General features: G+C 38.7%; 2 protein-coding genes across 3 annotated transcripts in view; both read left to right on the forward strand.

Annotated features, from left to right (window-relative positions):
• CSRP3 (cysteine and glycine rich protein 3) overlaps positions 1-22,179 on the forward strand; it is a 149,757-nt gene that overhangs the window by 108,150 nt on the left and 19,428 nt on the right. The gene's annotated exons all lie outside the window — the stretch shown is intronic.
• E2F8 (E2F transcription factor 8) lies at positions 1,059-21,926 on the forward strand. Of its 2 annotated transcripts, XM_058161249.1 has the most exons (13): positions 1,059-1,158; positions 3,843-3,945; positions 6,859-7,119; positions 7,409-7,565; positions 9,705-10,004; positions 11,127-11,288; positions 12,874-13,011; positions 13,306-13,506; positions 14,211-14,289; positions 14,550-15,003; positions 16,771-16,855; positions 17,698-18,053; positions 21,648-21,926. In XM_058161249.1, exons 2-13 carry the CDS (start codon positions 3,928-3,930, stop codon positions 21,729-21,731), a joined length of 2,295 nt encoding a protein of 764 aa, XP_058017232.1. In that variant the 5' UTR covers positions 1,059-1,158; positions 3,843-3,927; the 3' UTR covers positions 21,732-21,926. The 2 variants fall into 2 exon arrangements, with proteins under 2 accessions (XP_058017232.1, XP_058017241.1); XM_058161258.1 differs by lacking the exon at positions 17,698-18,053.

A 22,179-nucleotide genomic window follows, 5' to 3' on the forward strand; every position in this document is an offset into this window, starting at 1 on the left:
AATTGATAGTGTATCACCTAAGGAATATAGTGTTTGGCACACTTTTATCTTATTTGTATCCTTCTCTCCCAATTCAAAAGCTGTCCAAAACAGTAAACAAATAAATTCCACAAGAACAGTAGATCAGAAAATCTTCACTTGTTGCGTTCCTGTACGTTGTGATTTCCAATTGTTTGGGAAGGAACAAATGTGGATTTTCTTCCTTTTTAAAAAGAAGCGAAATCAGAGAGAGAGGCAGCCTAAGGACTCTCTTTAAGGAAAACCTGCCTTTTACTCTGCTCTGCAAGAAAGCAGTTGAAGTGCTTTACACGTATTCAGTCGATTCACGTGTCCCCGGTATTGAAACTTCAACTGGCCAATCCGGAAGACCGAGGAATGCAAAAAATACACCCAAAGCTACACAGGGAAGTTTCCTTCCCTTTGATCGCGCCCAGCGATTTCTTAGGCGCCACCGAACGAACTCTCAATTTTCTTCCCGCCTCCCTCCCGTTTCCCCTCCCAGTCCACAGCGAAAGAACGCTGATTGGTCAAGACCGGAAACCTTCTGGGAGTCTGATTGGTTGGAAACTTTCTTTCTCTTCCCTCGCTGTTCTTCACTTTTCTGCCCGCTGAATTCAAATCGCTCCGTGGAAGAAAAGAGAGAGGGAGGGGACAAAAAACAAAAAAACAAAACACAATCAGGTTGAAGGAACGGCGCGCGTTCGGTCTAAATAGCGGTAGCTCTGCCTTTAAAGGCTTTCGCGCCTGGATTGCGAGGCAAATGGAGAAGGCGGAAGGGGGAGCAAATCCTAGGATCCCGGGGAGATATTAGACCAGGGGTCTCAACATTGGTAACTTTAAGCCTGGCGGACTTCAACTCCCAGAATTCAAGCTGGCTTGGGAATTCTGGGAGTTGAAGTCCGCCAGGCTTAAAGTTACCAAGGTTGGAGACCCCTATATTAGACCAAATACAAGCCCGGTGGCGCCAAAAGTTTTAAACGGAGCGGCAAGGTGACTCCGCCCCACCTTCTCTCAAGAGCCAATGAGAAACGAGACTGCGAAGAATAGGGAGGAGCCCCATCCGAACGATGAAGAGCGGGGAGAATTCTCAAGCTTGGAAGCGAAGAAGGAAGTTTGGTGGCGGGGTGTTTTGAGGGCTGTATCGTCCGAAGTACATAGGTGAGTGGACTGGAGGGGAAGGGACGCTGACGCAGCTGAGGGTTGCTGGGCAGGGCTGGCGCTTCAAGTCGTGAGACGGGCGCCCGTCCAAGTTTGGTATAATAAAATTAAAACCCGTTCTTGGAAGCATTTGAGAAGTTGGGTTTTATTGGAGCAATGTAGAAAGCAGCGACAACAGGATTTTGTAGAGTCTTTTTTTTTTTTTGAAAAAAAAGATCTTTATTACGTTTGAAAAGCAAACATTAAAATACAGCCCAGCCTCTAAAGGGAAAGGAGCAACAGGGCGACTTAAAAAGTAACCGGGGGGGGGAGGGGAGGGAAAGACCCACCCTCGGTGCATGTTAGAAGCGAATTAGAATTAAAATTCTTTATTGGCCAAGTTTGAGTGGACACACAAGGAATTTGGCTCCGGGACATAAACTCTCGATGTATGTACAACAATAGTGATAGATTATTTGAAGGACTTGTTTTAAGCTACTGCACTGGACTGTCTGATTTTGGTGAATGTAGTTTCGACCAACGTGCCTGTGAAAGGGGTTATAAAATCAAGTGCAACCACAAAGGCCTCTCAATGTGACACTCCTGGTCCTTGAGTGTTTATTTATTTTATTTTATTTTATTTTGTCAATCATATATAACAGGTAAAAGTATAAATATAATTTGGTTACATGAAAAGAGTAAGTAAAAAGGAATATTAGGACAGGGACGGTAGGTGCACTTATGCACGGCCCTTACAGACCTCTTAGGAATGGGGTGAGATCAACAGTAGACAGTTAAAGCTTAAAGTTTAGTGTCCTGAACACAAATGTAAAGCTGCCCTGTGCCAGATGTAGCATCACGCACTGGAAATGTTTGTGTTGTTATATAAGCCCCTGCAGTCCTTATTGTATTGTTAGACAACACACTCGAGGCAACTTCTCCTGTACGAAAACAGACCATTGTAAAATTTATTTCAAAAGGCAATACAGGTAGTCCTCAACTTACAACAATTTGTTTAGTGACCGTCCAAAGCTACAAGGGCACTGAAAAGAGTGACTTATGACCATTTTTCACACTTATGACCATTGCAGCATCCCCATGGTCACATGATTTACATTCAGATGATTGACAACTGGTTCATAGTTATGATGTTTGCAGTGTCCCAGGCTCACGTGATCATATTTTGCCATCTTCTGAGAAGCAAAGCCAACCAGATTCATTTAACAACCATGTTATTAATTTGACAACTGCAGTGATTCACTTAACAAATGTGGCAAGAAAAGTGGTAAAATGGGGCAAAACTCATTTAACAAATTTCTCACTTAGCAACATAAATTCTGGGCTCCATTGTGGTCGTAAGCCGAGAACTACCTATACAAGGTCTGTTGAATTAAATGTAGTTCCTCCTACGCTACACTTACAATCCTGTTTTGTACTTCTGTGGGTTGCTACTTTCCCCTCACATTTTCCACAAAACTTGGAGAAATGGTAAATCCTGCTCAAAAGACCAAGTGGCCAAACACTGCTGTTTAAGAATTTGCATTTTCTTTTAGAAAATGATAGCCTTTATTTAGTTCCAAACTATAAGGTAAAGGTAAAGGTTCCCCTTGCACATACGTGCTAGTCGTTGCCGACTCTAGGGGACAGTGCTCATCTCCGTTTCAAAGCCAAAGAACCAGTGCTGTCCGAAGACGTCTCCGTGGTCATGTGGCCGGCATGACTCAACACCAAAGGTGCACGGAACGCTGTTACCTTCCCACCAAAGGTGGTCCCTATTTTTTCTACTAGCGTTTTTACATGCTTTCGAAACTGCTAGGTTGGCAGAAGCTGGGACAAGTAATGGGAGCTCACCCCGTTACATGGCAGCACTAGGGGATTCGAACCGCTGAGCTGCTGACCTTTCGATCGACAAGCTCAACATCCTAGCCCCTGAGCCACCGCGTCCCAACTATACCCTCACTCACTCACTCACTCTCTCTCTCTCTCTCTCTCTCTCTCTCTCTCTCTATCTATCTATCTATCTATCTATCTATCTATATATATATATATATATATATATATACACACACACACACACACATATATATAATATATTTGTTTTCTGAGGTTTCTGAGGTTTTCGCGGGTGTTTGCGGGAGCAATTGCTCCCAGAAGCACGAAGCTGAAGCCTGAAGATGACGAATGAGACTTCGTCGAAACGTCGCCAAGACACTTCCAATTTTACGCGGGAGAAAACCCGAATAACCAAAGACCTATATATTATATATATATACTATATAGTCCAAACTATACCCTCACACTAATACTTTTTATTGGAAGCAACTTTATGCAAAGCATAGAAAATCTTCTGTACCATAAATATCATAGATAAGGGCCATAAATATTAACATCTAACACCCATTATGGCTATGGTAAAATAGGTTTTTTACATAATGCTTTTCGGTAAGCCTCAGAAGGATAGACCAGGATAATGCTCAAGGTTACCTTGGGTGAGATGGGCAACCATAAAAAGAAATACAAGAAAGAGATACCAGGATTTATTACGCCGATTACATATAAAACATTCTGAAATAGCAGGAAGAACAACAGTACTGGTCTAAAAATGTTGATACCTCTAGTAAATGTAAATCCAGATTTCTCTCCAGTTCTAATTTATTCCTTAAAAGTTCATGCGTTAACTAATTTCTTCATTTTTTTTCTTTCAGAATGCTAAAATGTTATCCCAGCATATAAGCCAACATAATGTTTAATTGAACAAATGTATACAAGGCTGAAGCTAATAGTGGCAGTATGAATAAAGAGAACAAGGTAATTTATCTAAGTCCTTTCAAGCTATCTTTTGTCATCGCTTATATTCAAATTATAGGCCAATGTTGTTTGCAAATTGCACTAGTAAGAATATCTGAGGCAACTCCAGGGTTATTCATTGTTATGTTTTAGATAACCTGTGTTTTGATTGAGCAACATGGCTATATGTCACTCTTGACATAAAAGAAGGAGATAAGAAAACAGCTTACTTGGGTCAAACATTTTCCTTTCCCTATCTGTTGTAGTCCTCTTATGTCTTTTTTTTTCTTTTTTGCCCATGGCTATTTTAAGACAATTTTACAACAGTTGTGTATTCTGTCAAGTATAATATGCTTCAAAATTGCAGTACTGTCAGTTTCTCTTATGAAAAAAGGAAGTTACACTCTACCTATATGTGCATAGAAATCAAGGCAGGGAGTTATTTGTAGACATTGAGAAACTGTTCCTCTCCCTCGAGTCATGCTTGGTTGTCTCATCATAGGAAGTGTTTCTGGGAGGGATGTGCAAAGAATGACAGATGTAAATGTAAAGAATATATAATCCCACCAGGGTCACTCAAGGCATAAAGGTCACACAGCTGTCCAGCTAAAGCAAGTAGGCATCTGTACTAAGTAGCAGCAATACAAAAAACTGGTTGGATGACATGGCATGCTTCAGGCTCCTTCCCTTAAATGTTGTTGTCCGGTTGGATCTCAGAGGTGTGCCTTCTGTATTGCTGCCCAGGCCATTTGGAACAGTCTCTTACATGTGATCTGCAGAGCCCCTCTCTTTTTAGCCTTTCAGAAAGCAATGAAGACCATTGGAGTAGTTTGGGATGGATCAACGTATGTAGAGTTGATGGGATGTTAGAAAAACTTCCTTTGTAAGAGTGGTTTTGCTGTTGTATGGGTTTTGTTGTAAGCTGCCTAGAATTATTATATAGAAGATAGGCACCCCTGTAAGTTCTATAACATAAAATAGAAATAAACTATTCCTGTATTTTACCAAGTAAAGTACTTGAATAGAAAAAAAAAAAAGATTAGCAATATAGTGCTGGATGACAGGCCCCTTGAGTTAAATGCACTCAATGTGCATGTGAGGAAGAGCTGAGAATCTTCAGAGTACGAATGTATTCATGGCATGGTTAGATTGAAACCTTTGGGATATCTAGTTGTTGATGTTGCCATATAAACAATTGCCATGCAATTATTGCATTTAAGTAAATATTTATGCATGGTGTTATATAATTTTATAATTTTATTTATTCAGATATCCATCTTCTATACCAGGGGTGTCAAACTCAAGGCCTGCAGGTCAGATCCGGCCCACAGGGTGCTTATATCAGGCCCACGGGGCCTGCCTGGAAATATCAAAGGACCGGCCTGCGGTGCCTCTGTCAGGCAAAATGAGCTGTGTGTGGCCTCTGTGCATTTTTGGCCTCCCCCCGCATATTTTTGGCCTTCCCTACCTTCAGCAGCACTCTGCTGGCCAAAAAGGGCCTCGGGAGGCCTCCACGCAGCCTGTTTTTGGCCAGCAGAGTGCTGCTGGAAGCCAGGGACGGTGAAAATGAGGCGCAGGGGACTGCATATGGCCCCCCGTGCCCTGTTTTGGCCAGTAAAGTACTGCAGGGGGGCGTTCAGGCTGAAAACAGTGCAGAGGGGGCTGTGTGCGCCACGTCCCGTTTTGGCTGCAGGGGGCGTCTGTCCTGACCCCCCGCTCCCCGCCAGCCCATGGAGAACTACAATGCTGATCTGTCCCTCGAAGACATCCAGTTTGACACCCCTGTTCTATACCATAGACACTCAATATTGTTTGATTGAAAGAGTTAATAAACATAGTAACTATGCTACAGTGGTCAGTGGGCTTTGCAACATTTATAATAACAATGAGAAAAGGGTGACATCAGTAATTTCAGCTATATACAAATGTATGTGTTTCGAAGAGTTACACTAAAGGATAATATTTTATTACCTTCAGCTAGGCGCTACAACATTGTCTATCCAATTGAACTGAATGATGTCAGATATTCCAAATTTGTCCCCAACAAACACTGTGTTACTGTTCAGACAGAGATGAATATAGAAACACCATGTTCTCTTGTAACAGTTTATATAACAGCATTGTGTTTCAGTATACTGATTCATTATTATCATTCTAAACAATGTAATACATTACATTTTCAACAGGAGTACTCTGTGGTCTCTTTTGCATTTCCCTATAGAACACTGGCTGCATTCACATATAAGTATTTGGGAATTTTTATGATGGGTATGCAGTGAAAAGCTAGACCACATTGGGGCTCTTTATATACTACACTAAACCAAAAAGAGCATAACAAAAATATCTTTGATTCTTGTATCATCTTTGGTTCTGATAAATGCTCAGGTTTACAAAGAAAGTAGGTTAGGCTGTTTTAAATAAAAGTGAGTTCTGTCAAATCAAGCAGAAATAAGTGTCAATTTTGGCCAAAAAATAGAGTGAGGCAGGGGTGAAATGCTACCGGTTCACTGGTTCGGGAGAACTGGTAGTTAGCTACAGGTTCGGGTGAATCGGCAGTTTATAAAGCTATCGGTTCGGGCGAATATAGTTTATAAAGCTACCGGTATTTCCAACGATCAGCTGTGCAGTGGGGTTTAGCTTTGCTAGAAAGCAGGAAATTCCCCTTGCTGTTCTGCTTACCTTCCCAAGCCTCCTTTTGGTGCGTACTGCGCATGCACACATGCGCAGAGCATGCATTTGGTGCGCACTGCGTATGCATACACAGCATGCATTTGGCATACAGTGTGCATGCACGGAGAGCAATCCGGTTCGGATTTCACCATTGCAGTAAGGTCAGTTTTGGTAAAAAGCATTTTTTTCAATATTACAATCAGTCTCTGAATCACATTTTAAAGCTCAGTATTGTTCCTTTTTTTTCTTTCTTTCTTGGCTTAGGAAAATCAATATTTTGGAGTGTGTGGAAGCCCAGTCAAAACTCCTCTAAAACAAACAGTTACCCCCAACTGGCTTTTGGCAGAGATCCAGCCTACTGCTTCTGACCACCTGACAACACCACCAAAGCCCAATGAAAGCACTTCTGGTGATCCATGGACCCCAACCGCTAACCTTAAAATGCTGATTAATGCGGCTAGTCCTGAGATTAGAAATAGAGAACAGGAGAAAAAATGGACAGATAATAAAAGTGAAAGCCTTGAGGTAAAACTTTTTTCTTGTTTCATTTTGCCACACTTGTAGTAATTGATAATGTTGCTTCAACACTGAGATGAAGCGGCATATAAATTAATTAAATAAATATGCTTGTTATAAATGTAAAAAACAAGACTAAATTATATATGTATTTGGAGTGTACATTGCTTGACAACGTATTGATTTCATCCATTCTCCTGTGTTACACTTAAAATCTGGAATGCTGGTTAAATTTTTAGGATTTTAAAATGTCATAGAAGAGCTTTTCTCTCCTCCCCACCACCTTTTCTCTCTGCAGGATCATTTGTCAGGAGATGAATATGAAAAGCCTCAAACAAGCCGTAAAGAGAAAAGCCTTGGATTGCTGTGTCATAAATTCTTAGCCCGCTATCCTAGTTATCCTAACTTTTCTAAAAGTAATGAAATATGTCTTGATGAGGTAGCAGAAGATCTCAGTAAGTTTTGGCATTGCATCATCTTATTTTTTTCTTGACAAATCTTATGCCTACTAAAAGGCACATATGGATGTGCAAAATTTATCAGTTCAAGAATAAGAAGTTCTACTCTCCATATATGCAGAATCTCTTCCCAACCATGCTATTCTGCAGTAGTTTACAGTATTTGAACATAAATCCTCCGAACTGGCAGCATTTGGAGTAGTCCTAAACAAAGTTATTTTGTTCATAGCATCATGTCTGGAGTTTCTCAAATCCCTTTTGGTTTGGAGGATTTACTTTCAAATGAAGTAGCATTCCAAATTTTTTTGGGAATCTATTTTTTATTCTTTAGATTTATTTCAAATGGTAATAATGTTACTGCATTTTGTATTGTTTGTTTATTTGTTTGTTCAATTTTTATAGTAGTCTATCTCAGTCAATGACTCTGGGAGGCTTACAGTTCATAACATATATTGCAATTAATAATTTATAAACATTTTAAATCAATAAAAACAGTAAAACCAATAAAAAAACCATTAAAACATTCAATTCAAGATACACAAGAGGTCTGTTAGCAATATAGACAGACCTTTAGCACATTCAGTGCCCCAAGCTCAGGAACAGAGCCAGGTTATACATTATACATGCTTAGTGTGTAAAATGCATTGCATGTTTTAATTAAAATATAAATCTCTAAAATATATATATATATACTGTATCTCTAAAGAATTACCACTTGCTAAGTGCAGAGTTGCGAAAATATAATTGGCCTTTCAACCCACAAATCAGCTAGATGTTTTGCTCTCTGATATCTTAAAATTCTTTTAAAAGGTCAATATCATTTTTTCCCTTTCAATTTGGTTTCTTAGGCATATTAAAAAGGCCCAAGGTACAAGAGTTTTGGAAACAAGTGTGCATCATCAATAAATTAAAAAAACAACAACACACAACTAGAAAGTATCCAGCTAAACACATTAAAAAATATCTTCCTAGAAAATCTGGAGCATGGGTCCCAAACTCTTCAGCTCGTTGACCTCTTCATGATATTTCAAATTATTCCCTAATCCCCAAATATTTATTATATGAAAATAATTTAATAAATACTATTTTAACAAATAGGAAGAGGCATAATAATAAAATAGAGACAACTGAAGGCTACCCTGTCTGGGGGCTGTCAATCCTCCCAGGTAAACCAAACAGAAATACAAATAGATGAGCTAATTCTACTTTATTGTAAAGCTACATTAACAGAATCTTGCAAGTCTGAAGGCACAAACTTCCCACCATCACTTTTAACCGCCTGATCAATTAGGGCAGGTCCTTCCTAAATTTTGTTCTCTGATCATTAATCCATTGGGGGGGGGGGTCCCTCTCTTGTCTTATTGTTTCCTAGGCAGAATCTTTTCCCCTTATCCCCTGAGGTCATCCGTACATTGCATTACAGCAGTGGGTAACACTGTCTTACCACTAGCCACTTCATCTTCAGGACTAGGGAGTGGCATGGATCTCTACAGAGACCCCAAATACTAATTGGCCATTATCAATCTTGCATAATTTATCGACCACAAATTGCCTTCTCCACCTCCCCCCCCACCACAGATCACCTATTGACCCCTAACTATCAACCCCCTGGGGGTTCCATTGATCCTTGGGGCATGATATTTACACTTCAACGAACTCTGATCTCTCTCTTCAGGAATTATAGAGATACTCTTAAAAAGCATATTCTTTTATATCCCAATTTATCAGCCCTACCCCCATTTGGGTGGTTTGAAAAAGTCTTACGCTTATTTTAACTGAACAAGATAGCAATAGCACTTATATACCGCTTTGCAGTGCTTTACAACCCTCTCTAAGTGATTTACAGAGTCAACATATTGCCCCCAACACTCTGGGCTCTCATTTTACTGACCTCAGAAGGATGGAAGGCTGAGTCAACCTTGAGGCAGTCAGGATCAAAGGAATCAAACAAGAGTTAGCTTGCAATACTGCATTCTAACCACTACTAAGATTCTAGCCACTGCTAAGATTGTATTTTCTATAATTGAAGTCCTGTCATTTATTTTGATTGTTAAAGTATTTAAACGCATACTTTAGGAAACTGATAAGATTGAAAAAGAAACTGAAAAATAATTTGTGATGTTTCCATCATTCCAGATATTGAGCGCAGGCGTATCTATGACATAATGAATGTATTAGAAAGTCTTCACATGGTGAGCCGACTTGCCAAAAACAGATATTCCTGGCATGGCCTTCATAATCTTAAAAAAACACTGCAGGCTTTGAAAAAAGTAGCTGAGGAAAACAAGTACTTGCAACAAATCAAACTGACTAAACAAGGAAAAAATGGGCAAGAGATTGGAATTACTGGTCACAATATTGAATGGATGCCAATGCACGCTAGGTCAAATTATCATACAGACTTTGTGGAACTTCCTGGGATGGAACTTCAAGCAGGTAATTCTAGGAAAGGCATGTTCATAGATGAGATATCTTTTGCTAAAATACAGGGTATAATCCATTAATTAAAGTAAATGTTTTTAAAAGCTTAGAAAAACTGTGCTTACAAAAACTGAAGATTGCAAAACTATCCTAAAGGCCATTAACCTTTTTCTTGAGTCTTTTCTAAAATCACCTCTGATACGGAGTGTGATCCCATACCAGAGTCAGCAAAGAATGGGATAGGACATAAATATTACAAAATCAATAAATAATTTTGCTGAAAACAAAGACAGGTAATTCTTGTTTAGGAATCACAATTGGAATTGGGTTTGTTAACCAAAGTGGTTGCTAAGTGAACAATCACATGATCACAGTTGCGCTTATGATTTTACTTCAGCTTTCCTTTGCTTTAAAACATCAGAAGGCAGGAAAGTTTCCAAAACTTGATTCTTGAGAAAGCTGTGTAAAAGGGAAAATCTTATAGCATTCTTTGGAATGTTTACGTTGACATTATGATAATTAGTAAGAAAGAAATTGATATTTGTATTTATATTCATTGGAGGAAAAGATATTACAAAAGAGTAAGTAGGCACACAATAGAGAATACACATCAAAAGGAATGTATTAACACCAACTGTTTTCCTAGTGTATACTTGATGAGCAGTTTAGGAAGCAAACAAAAGCCATTGCTGAGAAACTGATTAGAGTCTTGTCAGTATCAGGCAGCAGTGCCAGAGAGCCTGAGAGTTCTTAATCAACTAAGGTTACAGAGCTAACTTGTTAACTTGTGTTTAGCACTTTTTAGGGATGCACTGCACTATGAAGAAAAGCAGCCAGGAAGAGATAGCTTGTTTAGGTAATCTTTCTGCTCTGTGAGGGGGTTAATAAATGTAGACCTTGGACACAAAGTTCCTTTTTCATCATTGCCATAAATGCAAATGATCCCTACCAAGGCAATCTCTAAAACAAGAACTACCCATACATAATTTATTGATGCAAATATAAACAAGTAATTCATAAATTAAACTACATCTAGTTATCGACCAAAATCAGGCCCTAGTGAAATATGCCATCTTCCAATTATTAGTGATTTGAATTTACTTCTATATTTGGTTCTTGTCTCTTTTCTTTGAACAGCTTCAGTAAATAGTCGTAAAGACAAATCTTTAAGAGTGATGAGCCAGAAATTTGTAATGTTGTTTCTTGGGTCATATCCCCAAGTTGTGAGTCTTGAAGTTGCTGCTAAAAGTTTGATTGGCAAAGACCATTGTGAATCACTGGATAAAAGCAAGTTTAAAAGTAAGTGGTAAAAAGTCCTATCTTGTGTGGCTGATTTAGTTTATGTGATTAAAAAATGGCACCGTCAGCCATCAGCTTATAAAAATAAACTTCCTTGCTTACCAGGAAGTTAACTGCACCCAGTCTCACTTGAAAAGCTGGCCGGTATTTTGTTGCCAAATTTCAGTGGCAGAGTGCTAAGGGGCTGCATATGCATTTTGGACCACTTTGGTAAAACTGCATATAGATTATGGCTGCATATCGATTATGGACTGCTATGATAAACCATGATTTTACATGAAACAGGCGGCATCCTCACAACCTGCTGAGGTAAAAAAACAAATTGTATTATGAGATGCGTGACTACAGTCAATGTAATGAGAGTAATTGTACTGCTTAGAAAAGTGCATCGCTCTGGGTTTTAAATTATCCGTTATTGTCTCTAAGAAATCTTTTCTTACAGACTGGGTGAAACCCTAATAAAATTGCTGGAGAGTCTAATGTTCATTTTACTGCAACCAGCTGGTCCCCTCTATTCAGCTTGTCTGCCCATCCTGATCTTTTTTTACAAGCAGCCAAAATGATTTTCTTCTCATCTTTGTGTTAGACCGCTAGGATAATTGACCAAAATCTCAGTGACAACAGTCAATGTGTGATATAACTATTCAGGCCACCATAAGAAGCATTTGATTGGTTATTAAAGTTGCTTCTCTTAGCTACAAAGATGGAAGCTTTTCCACAGTAGGTTCCTTGCTCTGCTCTCTTCTTTTTGATTCCTGGTTTTCAGTCCTCTTAATTTTCACTGAATAAAACAAAAGTGTTGCATGCTATAAGAGGCCTCTATTGCTGTAAAAGGCATCCAAATCATTATAACCTGAATTGAGAGTGATCTTTCAAAGCCATTCCTGGCAAGAAGGTTTAGGATCCATATTTCTAAAACCTGCACTGAATAATTTTAATTCTTTGTTTTAAATTAGCTTAATAATTTTAATTCTCTGTTTAGAAATCATCACTGCCATTAAATATTTTTCCAAAGGAAAACCAAAGCAATCGTGTTTTAAAAATACTAAATATGCAGTTTAGTAAAGGTAAAGGTTCCCCTCGCACATATGTGCTAGTTTTTCCCGTCTCTAGGGGGCGGTCTTCATCTCAATTTCAAAGCCGAAGAGCAACGCTGTCTGAAGATGTCTCCGTGGTCATGTGGCCGGCATGACTAAACACCAAAGGTGCATGGAACGCTGTTACTTTCCCACCAAAGGTGGTCCCTATTTTTCTACTTGCATTTTTACGTGCTTTCAAACTGCTAAATTGGCAGAAGCCGGGACAAGTAACGGAAGTTTACCCTGTTACACAGCACTAGGGATTCAAACCACTGAACTGCCGACCTTTCGATGGACAAGCTCAGTGTCTTAGCCACTGAGCCACCGTGTCCCTAGTAGAAATTTAGTAGAAGAATGCAAAATGTTGAACATCTACCCTGGCCTTACATCTTAAACTGAAATGTTTCTGGTGTATCTATGTAGCAGGAAGGGGAAGAAAAACTCTAGCGTTAACAATTTTGAATTTTTGTTTTTGTATTTTTCATTAGCTTTTTAACTTATTTCAGCTAAAATTCGAAGACTGTATGATATTGCTAATGTTCTCAGTAGCCTTGAGCTCATCAAGAAGGTTCATATTACAGAAGAGAAGGGACGCAAGCCAGCATTTAAATGGATAGGACCAAATGTTTTTTCTGATATTAAAGGTAGGTGCATTATTATTTTTGAACTAGACTTAGATTATTTTTGAGCTAAAACTAGATTCAATGTTAATTTCTTCTCACTTGTGCTACTCCCAACCTATAAAAGTCATATCAAAGTTAAGATGATTAATTTCTCCTTTTGTGTCATTATATTAATATAATATATCAACGTGTATATTCATACTTAGAGGGCTAATTACTTGTTTTAAAAGAAATATTTAAAAGTGATAACTGTCAAAACAAAGAATGTAACAATAGTATATTAATGTTAGAGTTCTATGTATGATTGTATCGTAGATGCCCAGCCAAAACTGGATGCAATACCAAATCCAGTGGAAGATAAACCTTTTAAAGAGTGTTGTTCTAAGAATCTCTTCCCTACTAATAGCAAACCAAATTTCACACGGCATCCATCTTTGATAAAACTGGCAAGGAATAAAGAAAATGATGAGAGAAAGAGTCATTCAGCTCCAGGCAGCCCTGTTAAAAAATATTTAGGTATGTAAGATACAAGATGTTTCATATAATTCTGAAAAAAAATTATTCAAGTAGGGAATGGTGATATTTGTTCTTAATTTCTTACTGTAGAACAGCAGTCCCCAACCTTTGCGGCTTGGTGGCCCGGTTGGGGAGTGGGGAGGGAGAGGGAGAGGGAACTGGGCCGTGCAAGTGGCGGGATGGTGCACATGCTCATGCAGCTCAACTTGCATGGAAGGCGAGGTGCATGTGTATGTGCCGGCCCACCATTCCACACGGTCCAATTTCAAATAGTAGTGGGCTGCAGCCCAGGGGTTGGGGGCCCCCTGCTGTAGAATACAAAATGTGTAAATATGTTTCATAAGCAGAGGATGCTGTTTCCAAGTCTGTTTGTTTGTTTTTGAGCAGTCTTTCTGACTCCTTGTTTTATGAGAATAAAATTCATGTGTATGTGTTGCACTTGGAGGTTTAGAAAAATTAGAACGAAATAGCTTAGGTAGGTAAAATAAATTGATAATAAGGAAATACATATGACAATTCTCTATCATCTTATCTCTTCATGGAACAAGCTGTGTCAAGGACACTAATTTAGATCATAAGAAAAGGCCATAAGCCAATCCATCACTACCAGTGATGGATTTTAGAAGAAGTTTCAAGCTAGATCTAAGCTTGCTAGATTTTAAATAAAATGCAAGTTAAATGCTTCTATTTCTTTTCTTATAAAGGCTCAAATCCTTCAACTATTCCAAGCAAGATGGCTCAACTTGCAGCAATATGCAAGCAACAATTAGATGAACAATCAAGGTATATTTCTACATAAGGCATTCGTGGTTGCTAATTAATGTAATAAACTATCTGTTGAAATCAGCAATTTATAGCTGTTGTTTATACCAACAGTTAACATAATTATGACAGTAATATCATTACAGCTTCTAAAATCTGAAGTCTATTAACTTTTTTATACACTTATTATTTTCCAAGTAAAAAGATCTAATATTGTATTGATGATGTCTCCCAACAGAGAAAATTTGGATTAAAGACTTAAGACTGTCTTTTTTTTAAAGGGAATTTGAAAAGATAAAAAAGAAATTGGAGCACACTTCATCTTCTGAATCTTGTTTGAAGCCCAAAGTCTTGTTGCCTTCTCAAGCTACAAACTTATCCCTGACCTCCAACTCAATACTTTCCCCTGTCCTTTCTACTGTACCACATGCAGCATATCTGAATCCGTCCCAAGTAGTGACAACATACCCAAATTACATGGAATATCCTGTTTCTACTACTCATATGACCAAAATTAAGTCTCCCGTGGAAGCTCTTACTGAAACATTTACTAAAGACAGTTTTAACGATTGGAAAAAGGCTGAAGAGCTGCCACTCTGGCTAACTAAAGAACCCAGTGGAACAACAGATGACATGATATCTGGGAAATGTTTTAAAAAATCTAAATTGCTATTAGATGATAGTCCAATTAAAAAATGCAAGAGGAAAAAGTTGGAGCTTCAAGATTCACTGCTGGTAAGCTATCTTTAAGTGTAATTGTTCCATGTATTAAATAATTTTCTGTTGCAGAAAAACCAACATTTCATGTCATTCTTAAATTATATATAATACTAGAGAAAGTCCAGAAGAAAGTTTTAAATAAATGCAGCTGCTCCAATCCTTTTCCTCTGCATTATTTTTTCTTGCCTATGAAAGCAGCTGTTTTAGTGACAAATTAACCAAAATAATATATATTTAAAACATATCAAAGTTCTCTAAAGCAACATTCTAATTTTCTATATATTTCAGGGTAAGTCTGTTAAGGATAAAAATCACCAGGATTCTGTAACTTCTCATGTAAATCAGGAAGTCTTAATTTCACCAGTAACTTAGCAAAATAAACATGTACCCAGAGAAGTGAAATTCTGATGCGAACAGAAGAAGCAGGGAGATACTTTTGAATATAGACATAAACTGTTTCAACTTGTACCCTCAAAACAACACTATAGAGCACTGCACATGAGAAAAACTAGACACAAGAACAGTTTTTTCCTGAATGCCATCACTCTGCTAAACAAATAATTCCCTCAACACTGTCAAACTATTTACTAAATCTGCACTATTATTAATCTTCTCATCGTTCCCTTCACCCATTTCCTTCCTCTTATAACTGTATGACTATAACGTGTTGCTTGTATCCTTATGATTTATATTGATATTGTTTTCTGATTACTTATTTGTACCATATGACTATCATTAAATATTGTATCTTATGATTCTTGACAAATGTATCTTTTCTTTTATGTACGCTGAGAGCATATGCACCAAGTCAAATTCCTTGTGTGTCCAATCACACTTGGCCAATAAAAAATTCTATTCTATTCTATTCTATTCTATTCTATTCTATTCTATTCTATTCTATTCTATTCTATTCTATTCTATTCTATATGATTGAGTTGGCAGAGCACAGAAAATGCCTCCAGGATCTGCAGCTGCTATACCAAAGGCACATTCCCTGTCAGATATTATACACTTATATATTGTTCTTCTGAAAGGCTCAATAGTTTAATAATACACACTGAAAGGATTTTTTCTTTTCATATTATTATTATTATTATTATTTATTATATTTGTATACCGCCCATCTCCCGAAGGACTCAGGGCGGTTCACAGCCAATAAAACAACAGAAAACATATAATACATATAAAATAGCAAAAAGAATAGACAATTAAATTCAGTTGATGCCTTAAAACTTTTAAATACAAATTTAAAACCCATTTAAACCCCTGATTTAAAAACTCCAATTTAAAACTACGTTCAAGCTAGTCCTGCTCTTCGAAACAGCAACGTCTTCAGCTCGTGGCGGAAGGACCTGAGATTGGGGAGTTGACGAAGCCCCAGAGGGAGCTCGTTCCAGAGGGTAGGGGCCCCCACAGAGAAGGCCCTCCCCCTGGAGATCACCAGCCGACATTGTTTAGCTGACGGTATCCGGAGGAGGCCCTCTCTGTGAGAGCGCACTGGTCGGTGAGAGGCTAATGGTGGCAGTAGGCGGTCCCGTAAATATCAACTAAAAGTATGAAAGTAACTTCAAGATCAAAGCAGGAGAAAGCAACATTGGCAACCACAGATAGGGGCCCATTTATATTCTTTAGTTTTATACTGTATAACTTGCAGAGACTCTGGTTACATCTTGTTGGAAAGCCAGTTTGGTCTGGGGATTAAGGCATCAGGTTAGAAACCAGGAGACTATGAATTCTAGTCCTCTAGTCCAATTATCTCTTACTGCTATTACCTTTCCTTAGGTCCCCAGTAAAGTGGCTGCATCCAGTAAGGGGGAAACAGAGTTGTGTCCAGTGGAAAAGAAATCCTACAGTTCTCCTAATCTAGGCAAGTATATGCTGACCACACCCCAGGATTTTTCCAAAGTTAATTCATTTTGACATTTTCGATTAGCAGGAATATAGGTTTTAAGGCAACGAAGCTAGATAAACTTATTTTATAGATGAAAGTTTCTGGCTGCATAGAAGTTTGGTCAATTCTAATCAATAGCTCTTAAAACCAGTGGTGAAATCTGAACCAGTTTACTATTGGTTTGTTTGCTGTGCACGCGCATGCACAGCGCGCACCATGCACCAAATGCAAGGTGCATGCCAAAAAGAGACTTGGAGTAAATAGAACAGCGCTGGAGGGGGGTGATCAGCTGTGGCGCGCAATCTTTTTTTTTTTTTACTTTTAAAAGCATTTTTTACAACCTTTTTGGCCAAATAGGTTGTAAAAAAATGCTTTTAAAAGTAAAAAAGGCTCTGACGATCGCGCGGCTCAGCTGTGATCATCAGAGCCTCTCTTTTTTTTTTTATCTTTTAAAAGCATTTTTTAAAAGAAGCGCGGAAGCAGGCGAACTGGCGATTGGGTGGGCATGGGAAGGGCGGCCAGGGATTTTTGCTACTGGTTCTCTGAACCACCCGCCGCCATCGTTACCGGATCGGCTGATCCAGTCCGAACCTGGAGCATTTCACCCTTGCTTAAAACCCATTGCTTCTTCATGCCAAGGTTCCAAGTAACACATCTTTTGCATTAGGCCTTCACCCTGACCCTTCATGCTTAATTTTCACCACCTCCAAACTCACAATAGCTGGCTGTACTAAACTGCTTTTTGCATATTAATACAACTTGCACGGCATAAAGTATGTTCCTTGGTAATAGTGTGTTCTCTTTCTTCTTTGCTATAGGTCAAATTCCAGTGACATCTAATTTCCCTACTTTTCATGTAACACCTCTTAACTTAATACTACCACCACCTTCTGTAGCCACCACATCCTCAGGGAATGGGGCTGCTGAGTCAGTCCATGTTAACCCTACCCTGCCTCAGAGCACCTTAGTTCTGAACATTATGCTACAACAGTTAGGAATGATGCCAGCCAATGTACAGATGTCTGCAGATCACGTACATCGATCTGCTTTCATTTGTCAAGGAGCAGAACATGTTAGCCCCGTTCCAGTAAGCGTAGGATTGCAGCAGACAACCGTATTACTAAGGGATTATCGAGATTTGCATGGAGAATTGGTTCCAACCACTCCTCAGGAGGTAAGAAGATTCTTTTCGAAAATATTAAGTAATTGGGACTCTGCAATTCTTTTCAAAGAGGCACAGAAGTGCGTACAAATTATTCTTTAAATAATTAAATGCTATATTTTTCCAGGCTTTTAAAATTGTTTTGGAAACTGCTGTTGGCTATATCTTGCTTTTATTGGTGGGTGCAGTTAATTTCATTTTTCCCCCTTTGGAAAATGGGAAAGTGCATCCAAGCTTTGTTCCAATGATTTGCAGAAGCCTATAAGTTGATACATGATATTGGAATACTAGAGTATTCTTTGAGCTTTTAAATGGCTGGTCATCTGCTTTGGCTCTTAGAATGTGAAAAAATTGATTAAAAAGTATATAAAACACATCAGACTAGTGAGAAAAGCAGCAAGAGAACTGTTGGAAAAATTGATTGTAATTGCTTTGCATTTTTGCAATCAGAAGGCTGCACAATACTTGCATTGCTTAAGCCTCTAATAATCAGCTTAGTGTCCAGGGATGCTAATAAGGGTAAGGTCCAAGGATGCGGTGGCTCAGTGGCTAAGATGCTGAGCTTGTTGATCGAAAGGTCGGCATTCAGAGGTTCGAATCCCTAGTGCCGCGTAATGGGGTGAGCTCCCCTTACTTGTCCCAGCTTCTGCCAACCTAGCAGTTCAAAAGCACATAAAAAATGCAAGTAGAAAAATAGGAACCATCTTTGGTGGGAAGGTAACAGCGTTCTGTGCGCCTTTGGCGTTTAGTCATGCTGGCCACATGACCATGGAGACGTCTTCGGACAGCGCTGGCTCTTCGGCTTTGAAACGGAGATGAGCACCACCCCTAGAGTTGGGAACGACTACCACATGTGTGAGGGGAACCTTTGCCTTTTTAAGCAGCCTAACATACTGCAATCTGAACTCTAGATAAATATTTCTCAATGTATATCAATTGATAAAAAGTATATACTGTACATTACAGAAATACTTTTTAAAAGTGCCCATATATACTTGTGCATAAGCCCATAAGTTGTCTCATATTCAATTACATTTGATTTTATAATGGGATTTGAAAAAAAGATAAATTATTTCTTATACTATTACCAAATTTGAAAATATTTTACCAGCTTCAAGAGAAATGAAACCACTGTTCTCTTATTAATTGATAGTCATTTTTATTGGAGAGTTTGGGAGAAGGAAGCGAATCAACCACTTACTTTTTTTTACATAAATTTAAAGTCCTGTCTGGCATATTCTGGGTTTTAGAATTAAGTTGGCTTATATAAATTCTCGGTCACGGTGGCTCAGGAGCTAGGACGTTGAGCTTGTTGATCGAAAGGTCGGCAGTCAGCGGTTCGAATCCCTAATGCTGCTGTATAATGGGGTGAGCTCCTGTTACTTGTCCCAGCTTCTGCCAACCTAGCAATTTCGAAAGCACATAAAAATGCAAGTAGAAAAAATAGGCACCACCTTTGGTGGGAAGGTAACAGTGTTCCGTGCACCTTTGGCGTTGAGTCATGCCAGCCACATGACCACAGAGACGTCTTCGGACAGCGCTGGCTCTTCGGCTTTGAAACCGAGATGAGCACCGCCCCCTAGAGTCGGCAACAACTAGCATATATGTGCGAGGAGAACCTTTACCTTTACCTTTATACAAATTCTGTTATTAGCTGAAGGGGATATTAGGAACAACAGAAATTTATAATGGGAGTAAATGTATGAATGTATTCCACCGAGGCTCCTAATAAATAATACACATATATTCTTTTTTAATGCTTTTTCTTTTAGTGAGTTGTAGTATCTATAAGACTAAACATTATTCTGAAGGGATTTATTCCCCTTGCAGTAACATAAAGTTGCTAGACCAATGTTGGAGAGAATGCACAAAACTTTCCAGTTCTGGAACTTAGCTGATGATTTTTCTTTCAGCGAGCTAGCATTGATCCTGGAAATTGCAACCTGCAATGCAATTGATAAAATATCTGTACATTGTACTACTAATACTTGGCCAGAACATGAATCCATCTGGCTGCATTCTGATCCAACTGAAATTTATCAACTGTCCTTACAAACAGCTCTGCCTAAAATCCTTTGCAATATCTAATCTGCATGACATCAGTGCATGACTAACAGAGCATAATTCTAAGCTTTCCACAAAGAGGCAAATGTGATTAGACACAGAGTATACTTAGCCACCTTAGACCAGCAGTCTCCAACCCTTCCAGCTTTGCGGACTGGCAGGGAGAGGGTAAGAAGGGGTGGTACCATGTGATAGCGGGCATGTGCATCCGCCACGTTCACAAATGGAGCTGCGGGCATACTCATGCACACTCACCTGTCACTTCTATGGTTTGGTTTTGAATGAGCCACAGCCCGGTAGTTGAGGTTGGGACCCCTGCCTTAGACAGCTTGATATCTAGCAGAACTGCTAGCTGTAACATTGGTTCTTCGGTTGTAACTCCTTCCAAGACTGATTGTTACCTATTGATAGCATTTCATTTGGGCTAAATATTAGCATATATGCATCCAAGCAACTGTTTAAAAATTCTACATCTCTCTGTTGTGAAAAGTAAAGCTATAGCAGCATGCTGATTAATTGTGTGCCATCAAGTCCCATATAGGTAACTTGAAATGGTTGAGCAAATACAAACATACTTTTCAAACAGACAGCTATTTAAAGTTACAACTGCCGAAACATCTTAGGGAGATATTTACCCAAGCAAGATTCGAACAGCTTGACACAATGGTCAGATATGGGTGATTCCATTCTATATGTCAGGCCTGGAAACCATATTAGACTTTAGGGTTCCAGACGCTGCCACATTTTTCCCCTGAGGGGAGGAGGGGGGGTTGAGGTGTATGGTAACATTCTTCAAGCGGTCAAGGTCAGATGGTGTTAACGTCTGCAGGAAGAGTGGCAAGAAGGTATTCGAATGAACTGGAAGAACGTGGGACCATGTGACCATCAAAGGGGTCAGGGGGGTGGGACTCTTGGGGTTTGTATAACTGGGAAAAGAATCCGGAACTTCAGTTTTGGAATTGCACTCATCGTGTGCCAGTCTCCTCATGCTAGTAAAGAACTCTGGAAAAGAAATGTCTCTGAGTTTCTTTTACGCAGAAGAGGTATTTCTGGAACCTTGACACTATACCCTACAATGGACGTCTCTGCAAATGAATGACCCATTGGGATCCCCATACGAAACAACTCACCTTATGTGTGGCCAGAATCTGAAAATAACATTTAACACCGCACAGTACTTAAGCAAAATGGTTCTGTTGAGATCTGCATATGTGGGACTGATTAGAGTAGATTTTAGGGGTGACACCGAAATATAATTTTATTGTATTTTATTTATCTATATATTAAATTATTGTATTTTATTCCAATTTCATTTTAAATTGTTTTTATCAGATTTTAGTAATAATTTATGTCTGGAACTCTGCACTTTAATATGGCCCAAGGGCTAATCAATAAAATAAACTAAGTCCCATATAGGATGATCTGCGTACTAACAATAATAAACTAAATATTCCTCTTGTCTAGTTCATACTAAAGAATGTAAGTTTCTTTAGCTAGTTAGCTTGCAAATAACACTTTGAGTTTTTTTCCCCTTTCATCTAGACCAGTGTTTCTGTGACATTCAAAGATTCTAAGAAAGGCAATGAAACGTCAAGTGATCCAAGCCTAGATCCTGGCTCTCATTGATCACCTTATGAATCAGAAGGAATTTTCCCAGAAACATTGCTAATGTTGAAGAATACTTGGTGGATCAACAGAATATACATACTGCGTCCCCACCTTCAAAAAATATAATTGCAATACTTTGTTTCTGTCACTTTGAAATTGTTCTTTGAAATTGTTTTTAGGCCTAGGAATGTCCCCCCCCCCCGCCCCGTGCTGGATTTTGTTTTATTTTTATCTATAGTAGTTTATTGAACTACTCTTTTTTTTTGAATGAAGGATATACATCAGCATTTTTAAATATGTCATTTAAAATTTCATTGGCTATCTGACTATAACTTTATGAAATATAAAGTTTTTTCTTTTTTAAAAAAAAATAATACACAAAGAGCACATTCCAAGTACCAAGCCTAGACTGTTTTTAAAAAATATAGAAGCTCTAGTTTAAGTAGTTTTTAAATACTACAGTAAT

This window comes from Ahaetulla prasina, chromosome 1, assembly GCF_028640845.1.
Source record: "Ahaetulla prasina isolate Xishuangbanna chromosome 1, ASM2864084v1, whole genome shotgun sequence".
NCBI lineage: Eukaryota > Metazoa > Chordata > Lepidosauria > Squamata > Colubridae > Ahaetulla > Ahaetulla prasina.

Coding starts and splice junctions, on each gene's coding strand:
- E2F8 (XM_058161249.1), top strand. Junction 7,120..7,408: donor ATAAAAGTGAAAGCCTTGAG/GTAAAACTTTTT, acceptor TTCTCTCTGCAG/GATCATTTGTCAGGAGATGA. Junction 15,004..16,770: donor AGCTTCAAGATTCACTGCTG/GTAAGCTATCTT, acceptor ACCTTTCCTTAG/GTCCCCAGTAAAGTGGCTGC.